The sequence below is a fragment of the Numenius arquata genome, unplaced genomic scaffold (assembly GCF_964106895.1).
Source record: "Numenius arquata unplaced genomic scaffold, bNumArq3.hap1.1 HAP1_SCAFFOLD_1184, whole genome shotgun sequence".
Classification (NCBI taxonomy): Eukaryota; Metazoa; Chordata; class Aves; order Charadriiformes; family Scolopacidae; genus Numenius; species Numenius arquata.
Genome location: NW_027414279.1, coordinates 14,241 through 29,406, shown reverse-complemented (window position 1 = coordinate 29,406; position 15,166 = coordinate 14,241). Strand labels below are relative to the sequence as shown.

At 57.6% G+C, this 15,166-nt stretch overlaps 2 protein-coding genes across 2 annotated transcripts; both read right to left on the bottom strand.

Moving 5' to 3' along the window:
* Nucleotides 1-334: 334 nt before the first annotated feature.
* LOC141477892 (solute carrier family 22 member 6-B-like) lies at nt 335-6,535 on the bottom strand. Its single transcript, XM_074167065.1, has 10 exons — nt 6,158-6,535; nt 5,958-6,061; nt 4,885-5,039; nt 4,075-4,243; nt 3,769-3,892; nt 2,978-3,087; nt 2,625-2,839; nt 2,047-2,155; nt 1,174-1,377; nt 335-404 (listed from the first exon to the last, which is right to left on the bottom strand). Exons 1-10 carry the CDS (start codon nt 6,533-6,535, stop codon nt 335-337), a joined length of 1,638 nt encoding a protein of 545 aa, XP_074023166.1.
* A 3,848-nt stretch (nt 6,536-10,383) lies between these two features.
* On the bottom strand, nt 10,384-14,566 carry LOC141477891 (solute carrier family 22 member 6-B-like). The gene is made up of 10 exons (XM_074167064.1): nt 14,201-14,566; nt 13,638-13,741; nt 13,379-13,533; nt 13,125-13,293; nt 12,611-12,734; nt 12,011-12,126; nt 11,492-11,706; nt 11,134-11,242; nt 10,842-11,045; nt 10,384-10,468 (listed from the first exon to the last, which is right to left on the bottom strand). The coding sequence occupies exons 1-10, from the start codon at nt 14,564-14,566 to the stop codon at nt 10,384-10,386; spliced, it is 1,647 nt and encodes a 548-aa protein (XP_074023165.1).
* Between the last annotated feature and the right edge of the window lie 600 nt (nt 14,567-15,166).

Below are 15,166 nucleotides of genomic sequence, written 5' to 3'. Positions count from 1 at the left end.
AGGCACCTGGGTCCCCTTGGGGGGGGAGTTGTGGGGCCCCCCCAGGCACCTGGGTCCCCTGGGGGGGTTGTGGGGACCCTCAGGCACCTGGGTCGCCTTGGGGGGGGGGTTGATGGGGACCCCTGGACCCCCTCCCCTCGTGGGGGGCAGCGATTGATATCGAAGCCCAAGGTTGCGATGAGGTTTTATTGGGATTAAATAAATAGCCTCTGGGTTGGGGGGGTGTCGGCTGTGGGGTTGGGGGGGGGACATGTCCCCTCTCCGGTGGGTCCTGTCCCCCGTCCCCACCAGCCCAGCGGGATCCAGGCGTCCCCGATGCCCGTCCTCTTCCCCCTCAGGCGCCCTCCTTGATCTTGGTGGTGCTCAGGGGGACGGTCACCTCCTCGTCCTTGAGGTGACCCGCTCTGTCGCCCCCCCCAGGGGAAGAGAAACCCCCAAACCTTCAACCTTTCTCCCCAAAACCTTCGTCCCTTCTCAACCCAAACCCCTTGGTCCTTCTCACCCCCAAACCTTCAACCCTTCTCCCCCAAAACCTTTGTCCCTTCTCACCCCAAAACCTTTGGTCCTCTTCACCCCCAAACCTTTGTCCCAACCCCAAAACCTTCATCCCTTCTCAACCCAAACCCCTTGGTCCTTCTCACCCCCAAACCTTCAACCCTTCTCCCCCAAAACCTTTGTCCCTTCTCACCCCAAAACCTTTGGTCCTCTTCACCCCCAAACCTTTGTCCCAATCCCAAAACCTTCATCCCATCTCAACCTAAACCCCTTGGTCCTTCTCACCCCAAAACTTTTGTCCTTTCCCAACCCCAAAACCTTTGTCCCTTCTCGCCCCAAGACCTTCATCCCAACCCCAAAACCTTCATCCTTTCCCAACCCCAAAACCTTCAACCCTTTCACCCCCAAACCTTCATCCCATCCCAACCCCAAAACCTTCAACCCTTTCACCCCCAAACCTTCATCCCATCCCAACCCCAAAACTTTCAACCCTTCTCCCCCAAAACCTTTGTCCCTTCTCACCCCAAACCCTTTGGGGCTCCTCCAAGAAATCTTGCCCTAAAATGGCCATTTTCCCCCTCGTGTCAACCACAAAAGGGTCGGGGAGGAAAAGGGGATCTGGTGGGGACACGGGGTCCCTCGTGGTGGCCAAAGCCACTTCGCTGGGAAGCTCCTCACCGTCTCTCGACGTCCTTGACGGTCTCGGGCAGGGGCATGTTGCGGGTCTCGGGCAGGAAGCAGGTGGCGATGGCTGAGATGATAGGGGCAGCCCCGTAGATGATGAGGGGCAGCACCGGGGTCACGTCTGCTGCCATGCGCACCAGCGGGGCCACCATGCCACCCACACGGGCCATGGTACCCCCCAGGCCCATCCCCGTCTGCCTGTGCCAGGGAGAGGGAGGGGATGGATGGATGGATGGATGGATGGATGGATGGATGGATGGATGGGTTGATGGATGGGTGAAGAGATGGATGGATGAAGAGATGGTTGGATGGATGGGATGAGGGTTGGAAGGGTTGATGATGGGTGGATGGATGGATGAAGAGCTGGTTGGATGGATGGATGGATGGATGGATGGGTTGATGGATGGGTGAAGAGATGGATGGATGAAGAGATGGTTGGATGGATGGGATGAGGGTTGGAAGGGTTGATGATGGGTGGATGGATGGATGAAGAGCTGGTTGGATGGATGGATGAAGGTTGGAGGGGTTGATGAGGGATGGATGGAGAGGTGGTTGGATGAATGGGTTGAGGGTTGGAAGGGTTGATGATGGATGGATGGATGGATGGATGGAGAGGTGGTTGGATGAATGGGTTGAGGGTTGGAAGGGTTGATGATGGATGGATGGATGGATGGATGGATGGATGGATGGAGAGGTGGTTGGAGGGGTTGATGATGGATGAATGGAGTGGTGGATGGATGGGTAGATGGGCTGGTCAATGGATGAATGGTTGAGTTGATGGGTGGAAAACAACTTGGCAGATGGATGAGTGGATGGAGGGATGGACAGATGGAGAGGGGGCAGCTCCTGGAAGTGACAACCACCCACCTGATGACAGTGGGGAAGAGCTCTCCGGTGAAGATGTAGGCGCAGTTGAAGGAGGCAGCCAAGGACCCCTTCCCGATCACAGCGAAGGCCATACGCAGCATCTGCAGCTCTGGGGACGGGGGCGGGAGGTCTCACACCTCCAGCCCCACAACGGTTCCTCAATGACCCACCAGTGGTCCTCCAACCTCTGCCTTCACCCCTGAAAGTCCCACGTCCTTCCAATGACCCTTCATCCCTCCATCTCTGTCCTCCAACTTCCATCCCTCCGTCCTTCCAGCCTCCACCCGTCCTTCCACCCTCTGTCCCTCCATCCCGTCCTCTTCCAACCTCCATCTTTCCAGTCTCTGTCCCTTCAACTTCTCTCTGTCCTTCTACCTCTTCTCCCTCCATCCCATTGTCCTCCATCCCTCCATCCTTCATCCCATTGTCCTCCATCCTTCATCCTTCCATCCCATTTTCCTCATCCTTCCATCCCATTGTCCTCCATCCTTCCATCCCATTGTCCTCCATCCTCCATCCCATTGTCCTCCATCCCATTGTCCTCCATCCCATTGTCCTCCATCCCTCCCAGCACCCACCCATTGGCACAATGATGTTGGCGAGGATGCAGATGCCAGCGAGCGCCAAGGAGCCCGCCTGGGCCACCCGCCGCCCCACGCAGCTGATGGCCAGCACCGAGGCCAGCTTGGCCGGGATGTCCACAGCCCCGAAGACCAGCTGGCTCAGGTAGATGTCTACCCCGAAGCCCTGCAGATCCATGGCCAGCCCGTAGTAGGCAAAGCTGGTGGAGAACCTGCCCCCAAAACCCAACGTGTCAACACAAAACCCACCAGATGTGACCAAGTGGGGACCAAAAAGGTGGGGTTTGGCCCCCAAAAGATGGGGTTTGCCCCAAAAAGATGGGGTTTGGCCCCAAAACGGCCCCACTTGCCAGACAAAGGAGACACCGCAGGAGACCATCCTCATCCCGGGGGTGCGGACCAGGGAGGCCAGGGCCCCCCCTGGCAGTGGTGGCTCCGGGCGCACCAGTCCCCGCAGCACCTGCGGGAAAGGGGGATCGGGGAGGATCTAGGTGGGATCAGAGGGATCTAGGAAGGATACGAGGGGTTGGGGGGATCAAGGGAATAGGAGGGATCTGGGAGGGATAATGGGGACCACCTGGGTGGAGCTAGTGGGGTTGGTGGGATCTAGAAGGGGTAGTGGGGAATCTTGGGAGGGATCCAGGTGATGGGGGGGATTGTAGGGATCTGGGGGGGATCTGGGTGGGATCAGAGGGATCTAAGAGGGATACAAAGGGTTTTGGGGGGATCCAGGTGATCTGGTGGGATTGGAGGGATCTAGGAGGGATATGGGGGGGGTCTCAAGTGTTCTGGAGGGATGGGGAGGTGTTGGAGAGACCTAAGAAGGACACAGAATGTGGGGGGATCCTGGTGATCAAGAGGGATCTGGGAGGGATCTAGGGGGGGGTCAGAAGTATCCAGGAGGGATAGAGAGGGTCCGGGGGGGGGGTAGGTGGGGGGTGGGTGAGGAGAGGGTAAATGGGGAGATCTAAGGGAGAACGAGGGTGTTCCTCAAGGATTTGGGGGATCTAGTGAGATCTGGGAGGATCCAGAAGGGACCTGGGGGGCAGGTAGGGATATAGGAGGGGATACAAGGGAACTGGGGGGGGCTCTAGGGGAGACTGGGGGGATCTGGGGGGGTTCCAGGCAGCCCCCCCATCACCTCCTCACTGAGTTTGTCCCCCTCCTCCTTCCTCCCGTTGACGCGGGCGACTTTGCGCAGCCCCTTGAGGGCCAGGTCGGGTCTCCCCGAAATCACCTGCCACCGGGCGGACTCCACGAACAGCCTTGGGGGGGGGGGACAGGGACACGAGGGGTTACGGGGGAACCCAGGGGTCCAGGGGGTGTCCCTGGACCCACTGCACACCTCCCACCACCCAGGTGTCCCTAAGGACACCCCAGTATCCACCTCCTCCCCTCCCAACCCAAGAGGGTGGGGGGCCCCCCCGGACACCCAGGTTCCCCATACCAGGAGTAGAGGAAGAAGATGAAGAAGGGGAGGGAGACGACGAGCTGGAGCCAGCGCCAGTGGGGGAGGCCGAAGGCCACGGCCGCCAGCACGAACTGCCCCAAGGTGTAGCAGTAGCCGTTGATGGTACCCACCACGGCCCGCGCTTCCGTGGGGATCCACTCCATGCCTGTGGGCGACCGTCAGGACATGGGTGGTGGGGTCTATCCCATGGGATGGGGCCAAACTGGGGTATCTGGGTCTTTCCCACGGGGTGGGGGGTGGGAGGGTGGGAGACTGGACATCTGGGGCCTTCCCATAGGTCAATGGTGGTAGAACCAAGCATGGACGTGTAGGTCCCTTCCATGGGTCAACGATGGAAGGGTTGGAGTCCGGGTCCCCCCAAAAGGGTCAATGGTGGTTGGGCTGGAGCCCAGGTCCCTTCCATGGGTCAACGATGGAAGGGTTGGAGTCCGGGTCCCCCCAAAAGGGTCAATGGTGGTTGGGTTGGAGCCCAGGTCCCTCCCAAGGGTCAACAATGGAAGGGTTGGAGTCCGGGTCCCCCCAGAAGGGTCAACAGTGGTTGGGTTGGAGCCCGGGTCCCTCCCAAGGGTCAACGGTGGTTGGGTTGGAGTCCAGGTCCCCTCAAAAGGGTCAATGGTGGTTGGGTTGGAGTCCAGGTCCTTCCCAAGGGATAGGGGTGGTGGGACCCCTCCCAGACCCCCAGGTCCCTCCCGTTATGGGTGGTGGGACCCCTCCCAGACCCCCAGGTCTTTCCCAGTGGGGCTGGGGGGGTCAGACCCAGCCCAGACCCCCAGGTCCCCAGCTCACAGAGGGAGGCGGAGTTGAGGGACACGCCGGCCATGGCCAGTCCCGTCAGGAAGCGGCAGAGACAGTAGACGACGAAGGTGGGGGCGGCCGCGGTGCCGGCCCCCGTCGCCCCCAGCTGCAGGTAACACCAGGTCAGCAGCGCCCGGCGCCCGAACCTGCTGGGACACGGTGCTGGGGGGCACTGGGATGGGGGACAAGGGGCACTGGGATGTAGATATGGGGCACTGGGACAGGGGTATGAAGCACTGGTGTTGCTGGAATGGGGGAAATGGGGTGCTGGAGCCACTGGGGTGGGGGATATGGGGCTGCTGGGGGCACTGGGATGGGGAACATGGGGCACTGGGGGTGCTGGGACAGGGGACATGGGGTTCTGGAGCCACTGGGATGGGGGATAAGGGGTGCTGGGGGCACTGGGATGGGGCACATGGGGTGCTGGGATGGGGGCACGAGGCACTGGGGTGCTGGGATGGGGGTTATGGGGGCTGGGGATGCTGGGAAAGGGGACATGGGGTTCTGGAGCCACTGGGATGGGGACATAGGCACTGGGATGCTGATATGGGGGTTATGGGGGCTGGGGATGCTGGGAAAGGGGACATGGGGTTCTGGAGCCACTGGGATGGGGACATAGGCACTGGGATGCTGATATGGGGCACTGGGATGGGGACAGGAGGCATTGGGGGCACTGGGATGGGGTACATGGGGCACTGGGATGGGGGCAGGAGGCATTTGGGGCACTGGGATGGGGTACATGGGGCACTGGGATGGGGGCATGATGCACTGGAGGTGCTGGGACAGGGGACATGGGGTGCTGGAGCCACTGGGGTAGGGGATAAGGGCTGCTGGGAACACTGGGACGGGGGATACTGGCACTGGGAATACTGGGATGAGTGACCTGGGGGCAATGGGGCAGTGGGACAAGCCATACTGGGACAGACCCACCCTGGGGGGCGCTGGGGATGCTGGGACACCAAGGGCCGGAAGAAGGGGAGGACATCCCTGTGCATACCCTTCCCTTCTCCCCCCTCCCAGTTCCTCCCAGTTCCTCCCAGTATGGCTCCGGGGTGGCCACGCACTTGTCGGAGAGGACCCCGAAGAGGCCGGAGCCCAGGAGGATCCCGGCCATGTAGATGGACTGGGCCACCTGCCTCAGCTTCTTGGACTCACACACCAGGTCCCACTGCCACCAGGAGAGGACACGGGGGTCAACACCTGGACACCTGGGTCCCCACCGCCCCCGCCCCAGGGGGAGAGGAGGTTCTGGGCCACCCCTCACCTCGGTGACGATGGTGTGAGCGAAGATGCCGTCCTGGTAGGTCCAACCGTCATGGCAAGGCTCAGTGGCCGCCCCGTTGGCTGTGCCGTTGACTGTGCCGTTGACCTCCAAGAGGTGCCACTGGGGCTCCACATAACGGCGACAGCGCTGGAGACGGTGGTGGCCGTCGGAGGGGATGGAGACAAGGAGTGGGACATCCCCAGCGCTGTCATTGGCCATCGGCTGAGGCCGGCAGTGGTGCTCGGGGACGCCGGCGGTGAAGTTCTGCAGAAGATTGTGGCTGGCCAACATGAGGAGTGGAATGGCCAGGGCAGCCACGTAGGTCACTTGGAAGCGGCCCATCCCGCCCAGGCGGGCCAGGAGCTCCACGAAGGTCATGGTGGGACGAGGGATGGAGCTGGGGGGGTCCACCCAGGTCAGCTGGAAGACAACAGGAAGAGAAGAGGTTGAAGGATGGTCCAAGGGATGGCCAAGGGGTGGTTTGGGAGGAAGGGGTGAGGGACAGACGGAAGGACAGGCCAAGGGACGGATGAGAAATGGCCCAGGGGTTGGGATGGTCAATGAATGGATAGGTCCAAGGATGGGCCAAGGAACAGCCAAGGGGTGGGTTGGAGGACAGTGGAGGGACAAGCCAAGGATTGGCTGAGGGACAGGACTGGGGACATCCAGAGGATGACCAAGGTGGGGGGGCAGGGTCAAGCTGAGGAGGGGTGGGCGAGGGACAGACCAAGGGAGGGACAGAGGGATCAAGGGGGACATTGAGGGAGGGACAGAGGGACGGATTGAGGAAGGAATCAAAGACCTTCTATTGATCATCTGCTGATCAATCTATCGATCTATTGATCAATCAGTCTATCCATAGGTCTATTGATCTATTGATTGATTGACCTGGCCCTCAATCTATGGGGCCATCAGTCCATCTGGTACCGATCTGTCAGTCTGTCCATCTATCGATCTATCGGTTCCTCGATTGATCTATCAGTGCCTCGGTCAATCGGTCGATCGATTGGTCTATTGATCTGCTGATCACTCTATCAATCAGCGTCACTATGAATCGATCGATCACTATTGATCTATCGGGGTGTCTATTGACCTGCCAATAGTCCATCAATCTGTCAGTCTCTCTGTCTATCGATCTATCAATCTAATTGATCAATCGATCAGTTTGTCGATCGATCTCAGTCTCTATTGATCTATCAGCCGCTGCTTCTTTATTTCTTGCTGTCAGCTTTGCCCCTCGCTGCTCTCCCTCCTCCCCCCCCCATTATTGATCAACCAACTAATCAATCGATTGATCAGTCTATTGATCTGCCAATCACTGTATCAATCAGTGTCACTATGAATCTATCAATCTCTATTGATCTATTGGAGTATTTTGACCTATCAATAGTCCATCAACCTGTCAGTCTCTCTGTCTATCAATCTATCAATCTATAGATCTATTGTCTATCGATCAATCTATCAACCTATTGTCTATCAATCGACCCACCAGTCTGTCGATTGATCTCAGTCTCTATTGATCTATCGACCACTGGTTCTTTATTTCTTGCCATCATCTCTACCCCTCACTGCTCTGCCTTCTCTCTCCCCCTCATTATTGATCAACCAATCAATCAATCAATCAATCAATCAATCCTCTCTCCCTCTGTCCTACCAGTCTCTCGATGGGTTCATCCCTCCATTGATCCCCTGCGATCGATTGATCCCTACCAGCCGGTCGGCTCCTCTCCCTCTCTCTGCCGCTCTCTCGGGCTCCGGCTCGGTCTCTCTGGCCACCCGCTGTCCCTCCGTCTGTCCCTCCCTCCCTCCGTCCCTCTGTCCCTCCCTCCCTCTGCCCTTCTGTCCCTCCCTCCCTCTTCCTCTGCCCGTCCTTTGCCCCTTGATCGATCAATCGATCAATGGATTTCTCTATCATCCATGCCAACCATCACCCAAATGGCTGATCTGCTCCCCCGTCCCTCTGCCCGTCTATTGACTCCTCACCCTATTAATCGATTGATTTATCTGCTGATCAATCAATCTATAGGTCTATGTAGGTCTATTGATCAGTCTCTGGATCTCCCCCTCTCTATTGGTCGATCTATTGGTCTCCCTATTGATCAAACCAACGAGCTCTTTCTCTACCGATGAATTATTGATCTTTATATCTTTATTATCTATAATGTGTTGATTAGTCCATAATCTCTCTCTTTATTGATCAATCCATTGGTCTATATGTTTCTATTGGTCAATCTATTGATCTATTGACCAACCTACAGCATCTCTATTGATCCATCTGATGGTCTGGGTATCCCTATTACCAATAAATTGATCTATAATCTATTCATTGATTAATCTATTGGTCTGCATTTTTCTACTGATGAATCTATTGAACCATGATCCACTGATCAACCTCTGTTGATCAATCTCTTGGTCTATCAATCAATTTATTGATTTATAATTTTTCGATTGATCAATGTATCAATCTTAATCTCTCTATCGGCCAGTCTATTGGCCTATAATCTTTCTATTGATTGATTTATTGACCTTTAATCTTTCTATTGATTGATCTATTGGTCTCTGTTGATCAATCTGTTGAACTTAAATCTCATTATTGATCAATCTATTGACGTATAATCTTTCCATTGATCCCTTTCTCTCTATTGATCCATCTAATTGATCTTTAATCTCAGTCTATTGACATATAATCTTTCTATTGATCAATCTATCAATCTTAATCTCCCTATTGATCAATCGTAATCTATTGATCAATCTCTTGACCTATAATCTTTCTGTTGATCAGTCTTTCTCTCTATTGATCAATCTATTGAGCTTTAATGTCACTCTTGACCAGCCCGTTGGCCCCTCTCTTTCCTGATCGATGCATTGATCTCTCTATTGATCCACTCACCTGTCTGTTGTGCTCGTTATCTCCCGTCACTCTCGTTATCTCCCAACCTCTCCCAGCACCAAACCCCACTCCCCAGACCCGTCTGCTGGCAGCTACCACCCCTTGGCCCCACGGCTGCCCATGGCCACAGCCCTGGCCCCGTCCCCCTCCTTGTCCCCCCTCCTATTTAAAGCCACCTCCGGTCCCAGTTAACGTTTGACTCTGGTGGGACCAGATCCCACTATGGGTCAGTGGAGACGATCGTCAGGTGGAAACGCCGGCGCCAGCCAGGCCAGTCCCCAACCAGGGATGCCCAATGGCTCCCTGGGGCCATCCCATCCTCTCCATCCTCTTCCTCAATGAGGACACCCCCAAGCCCAGGTGGATGGGGACCACCCCAGCCCTCCCCCAGCTTGTTTTCACCATCCATGGTGGCTGATTCATGGGGCAAAGTCCCTGGGGGCCCTGAACTGGATCCCTGGGAGCCCCTTGGACCCCGGGCAGGAGGGCAGTGGGAGGCAGCAGAGCGTAGGCAGAATGGGGCAGTGACCAGGGGACTTGGGGGTGGCTCGAGGGGCAGGACACCTGGATCTTCGCTGGCTGGGTGGTTGGAGAGGAGGGTGCGGTGGGTGCTGGGTGACCAGAAGCATGGGTCCTTGGGCTGGCTGGGTCCTTGGGACATCTGGGCACCCAGATGCCTTGATTCTTGGGATGTCTGGGTCCTTGAGAGGTGTGGGGACCAGGATCTCTGGGTCCTTGGCATCTTTGGGACATCTGGATGTCCGGAACCCTGGATCCTTGGGATCTCTGGGTCCTGGGGATCCCTGGGCACCCCGATACGTGGGTCCTCAGGACTCCTGGGTCCTCCTCATGCTCTTGAGTGTGACTCTCCCTCCCTCGCAGCTCTGGCACATTCAGAGGGGAGGAGGGGACAGTGGAGGCGGGGGGAACATGTGGTGCCGAGGCCACAGCACCCCACTGGGTCCCATATTTTCCTTTGGGGCGGGACGGTCAGGCTGTGCGGGACCCCCCGTGGCCGTGGGAAAACAACACCACCACCACCACCCTCCCTCCCACCGGCCGCATTTCACACGAATTTTTTGCTTTTATTATTTTTTATTCCAGCACAGAAAAACCATCCTATGAAGCGGTGGTTGGAGGGGAGGCACCATCCCCCAGTCCCACATGGAGAGGAGGACGCCTGGGTCCCCTCCTTGGCCGTGCAAGAAGGTGTCCGTGGTCATCGCTGTCCCTTTGCTCTTCTAGGGGGGGACGCAACTCCCCCCCCCGAACCCACTCCTGCTCCTTTATCTGCTGGGTCAGGGAGGGGTTTGGGGGTCCCCCGGAGTGGTTGGCACTAGCAGGGCCCCGTGGTGCTGCTGGACTGGGTGGGCTGAAGTGGGATCTGGAGATCTTGGGCTTCATCCTTCTGGGGCTGGGTCCTGGGGGGAGAGGGAGGATGGAGTGCAGTTTTTTTGGGGGGACAGGTGGGTTTTAATGCTGCTGGTCCTCCTCCTTCCCCATTGACCTCTCCATCCATCTTCATAGACATCCGTCTGTCCATCCTTTCATCCATCCATTGCCTTAGTCTTCTTCCTGTCCATCCATCTGTCCATGTGTCCATCCATCCATCCATCCATCCATCCATTTATCCATCCATCCATCCATCCCTTCACACAACCAATCCTCCATCCTTCCACCCCCAAGTCCAACCAGTCCTTCTCTCCCACCATCCGTCCCTGTGTCCACCCGTCCATCCATCCCTCCCTGTGTCCACCCGTCTCTCCCCTTGTCCTTCCGTCCCTCCAATCCCACCTGCCCTCCACCTCCTCCACAGTCTCAGGCAGTGCCATGTCCCGTGTCTCCGGCAGGAAGATGGCCACCAGACCCGACACCACTGGGGCCACTCCGTAGATGATGAAGGGCAACATAGGGAAGACCTCACCCGCTATCTTCACCAAGGGGGCCATGATGCTGCCCAGCCGGGACATGGTGTTGGCCAACCCCATACCCGTCTGCCTGTAGGACACCGAGAGGCCCTGAGGAACCAGCTCGTGTGGTCACGGCCACCCCATCACCTCCCCCAACCTCCACCCCAACTCCTTACCGAATAACGGTGGGGTAGAGCTCACCCGTGTAGAGGAAGACACAGTTGAAGGACGCGGCCAAGCAACCCTTACCGAAGACGGCCAAGGCGGTCCGAAGTATCCGCAGGTCTGTGGGGATGAGGACAGGACATCTGGGACTCACTTTGGTGTCACTGGTTGGAGTTGGGTTGGGTTGACAGTGGGTAATGGAGAGAGGAGACCCCAAACATCAGGATTTCAGGCAAATCGCCCGTAAAAAGCTAAAATCACTCAGGCTGTGAATTGTGTTAAAGGGTGGAGCTTGTTTTGGCCCTCCCAGATGGTGCCTTATGGGCTGGAGATGAAGGGGACACCACGGGCACCACCCCCAGTCCTCACCTCGTGGCACCAAGGTGTTGGCCAAGATGGCCAAGCCAGCCAGGATGAGGGCAACGGACTGGGTGAAGCGTCGCCCCACGTAGGTGATGGTGAGGATGGAGACCAGCTTGGCTGGGATGTCCACGGCCCCAAAGATGAGCTGGATCACGTAGATGTTGAAGTCAAAGTTTTGCAGGTCCATGGCCAACCCGTAGTAGGCGAAGCTGGTGGAGAACCTAGGCCAAGAAGAGGTAAGAAGAGGGGACAGATCTCACTGGTTGGGAGGTGTGGGGTGGGATGTGGGGGTCACACACCATCCCCTGTTCTATGGGATCCAGCCAGGAGTTCTGTGTCCCTTCCTGGAGTACTCTGTTGATCAAGTCCTGCACCGTGACTCGGTTTTCCTTTCCAATATGGACCCAGCTAAGGTGGGTGGATGCAGGAGGTGTTTGGGGAGGGGTGGATAGTGGGGTGGCTGGATCAACAACTTGGGGGGGACATAGACAACCACCCACTGATGTCCTCCACCGCCAGACATACCACACGAAGCAGAGGCAACAAGAGATGCGGCGCACAACGGGCGTCCGGACCAGGTCAACCACCGTGTGGTGACTCCCCGATGAAGCCATCTCCTTCTGCATGTAGGACCTCAAGGCCTAGAGGGAGAGGGGGGGGACTCTGGGGTGGGAGGAGCAGAGAGAAGGGAACCAGGATGGAGCTGGGAGACGACAGGGGATTAAACCCTGGGCAGGCTGAGGGGAGGGTGGGTGGGAGGAGGGATGGAGGGACGGACCAAGAGATGGAGGGACAGATGATCAGGTGGAGATGGTGGATAGGTGGGTGGGTGGTTGTAAGAGGGGCTGGGTGGATGGAGATGGAGATGATGGGGCTAGATGGATGGGATGGATGGAGAAGGAGACGATGTAGAAGGAGATGATGGAGATAGATGGTTGTATAAAGGGATGGATGGATGGATGGATGGATGGATGGACGGACGGACGGACAGACAGTTGTCTACAGGGATGGCTGGTCATTTAAGGGGCTGGAAAGATGGGTGTAGGGGAGCCCCACTGTTGGCCCTCTACATGAGAGTGGAGATCACTTCCCCACCACCGCCCTATAAAACACAGAGCCTTTTACTTCTATATCGAGCTTGTCCCCTTCTTCTTTCTTCCCATTTATCCTGGCCACCTTCTGGAGCTCCTTCAGGGCTTGCTGGGACTTGCCCACCATGACCAGCCAGCGAGCTGACTCTGTTAGCCACCTGTGGAGGAGATGGGGGACAGGAGCCCACAGATCATCCCACCATCCCTGTGACCCTGTCCCCAGTGATCTACCCCTCCAGCCATCTCTCCATGCTTCCCTCCATCCAACCTTGCATCTTCCATCCATGCATCCATCTATCATCTTTGCACCCACCTTTCCTTCCATCTGCCCATCCATGCAACCCTCCATCATTCCATCCATCCCTCCATCTGTCCATCCATTCATCCCACCATCCCTCCATCCATCCGTCCCCCCATCCATCTCTCCATCCCTCCATCTGTCCATCCATCCCACCATCCCTCCCTCCATCCATCCATCCATCCTGCCATCTTTCCGGCCCTGCATCCCTCCTTCCATCCATGACTCCCTTCCTCCTCTTCCTCCTCACCATGAGTAGAGGAAGAAGCAGAAGAAGGGCAGGGATGCGGTGAGCTGCAGCCAACGCCAATCGGGGACGGCGTAGGCGATCCCGGCCAGCAGGAACTGCCCCGTGGTGTAGCAGTAACCCATGAAGGTCCCCGCGAGCGCCCGGGTGCGGGTGGGCATCCACTCCAAAGCTGCCGAGACACACGCAGAGAGATGTGGAGCAGAGCAGGAAGGGTGCCCTGGGCCAGTACCGTGGGGCTGGTGGTGGCCACATACAGAGGGAGACACTGTTGAGGACGATGCCGGAGAAGGCCATGCCCGTGAGGAAGCGGAAGAGGCAGTAAACGCTGAAAGTGGGGGAGAAGGAGCAGCATGTCCCCGTGGTGCCCATCTGAAAGTAGCACCAGATGAGCAGCGACCGGCGGCCGAACCTGGGCGGTGAGGAGGAGGAAGAGGGGGTGAGGAGGAGGAAGAGGGGGTGAGGAGGAGGAAGAGGGGGCGAGGTGACCCCCATGATGCTGTCCCACCTCCTCACCTGTCTGAGAGACCCCCGAAGATGATGCCGCCCACCAAGACGCCAGCCATGTAGAGCGACTGGGCCAACTGCTTCAGGCCCCGGGAGCTGCACACCAGGTCCCACTGCGAGGGACAAGGACATGGGGTGGGTCAGAGACCGGGGGGAGACACCTCTGGACTCCCTCCTGCCCCCCAAAACTGGCCATGGTGGCTGGTAGGGCTGACCCAACGCAAGAGTTAAAGGGTGGCCAACGGAAACACCAAGAAGGTGCCAATAAACACCTGGTTGCCCTTCCCAGTATCCCCATGGTTGAAGCTCCTTCCGGGGGGTCACCTGGTCCATTTTTGATCCCCTTGTTGATGGCCACCAGCTCCCTCATCCCCCCCATTTTTGTCCTGAGCTCTCATGGCGTTGAGTGCCTCTACCAAGGGGTTGAGTGGGGAAGATGCTCCAGTTGGAAGAAGTCAACGTGGTGATGACAGTGGACCCTTCGCTGGTGCCTCAAGGTGGGAACTGCACACAGGATTGGGTGAAACGTGCCACCAGCCCCATATCCCACCCCACCACTGCTGCCATCCTACCTCGGTGACAATGGTGCTAGTGAAGATGCTGCGGTCATAGGTCCAACCATCATGGCAGGGTTCTGTCTCCAGCCAACTGCTGTTGGGAGCTGAGCCATTGGCCTCCAAAAGCCACCACTGTGGTGACACGAAGCGCCGGCACCGCTCACCGTGAGGAATCGAGACCCTCAGCAGGTCCTGGGGGTCGAGGCCGGTGGCGTTGGCCTCCCAACGAAGCCGGCAGTGATGGTCGGTGGTGGCAGCTGTGAAGTTCTGCAGAAGGTTGTGACTTGCCATCATGAAGACGGGAAGGGACAGGAGGAGCACTGAGACCACTTGGAAGCGTCCCATGCCCCCCACGTGCTCCAGGAGGCTGGCGAAAGCCATGCTGCCACCGTGGGACCCCGGGAACACCCCACAGCCATGCACGCCTGCCCCAAAAGGGATGGATTTCACCTCCCAAAATGCTCCTCAGGCTCCAGCGGTGTCCTCACTCCCCAGGCGCCGGGGGTGGTCTCCTTTATAACCCGACCACCGGCTGTTTGGGGTTAATATTTGACATCTGGGGTGGGGTTTTTTTTCTAATTTTTTTTTTTTTTTTTTCCCAGAAGGAGAAAGGCAAAAGCAGGGAGGCAAAAGTGCAGGCAAGGACAACGCGAAGGTGGCCAGGGGCCACCAAGCACCAGCAAAGGGTGGCCAGAGCCAAAGCCATGGGCAGCACCTCCCTCCCCTTGTCCTGGCAGCCAAAACATCCCCAAAACAGGGCAAAATCGGAGCAGGAAGAAAGCAAATAATTGCTTTTTTTTCTGAGGGAAAAAGGTGGCTTTTGGAGAGGAGCCATCTGGGACCAACCTCCTTCATCTGGCTCAAGGGGTACCCTCAGGTGAGCATCCTGGAACGGCTCTGGGGCGAGGGGGGACAACTCTTGGCTTGGGCCAACGTATGGCCTTCACCGGCCCTGTTGGGTTAAATTTTAGCAATTTCCGT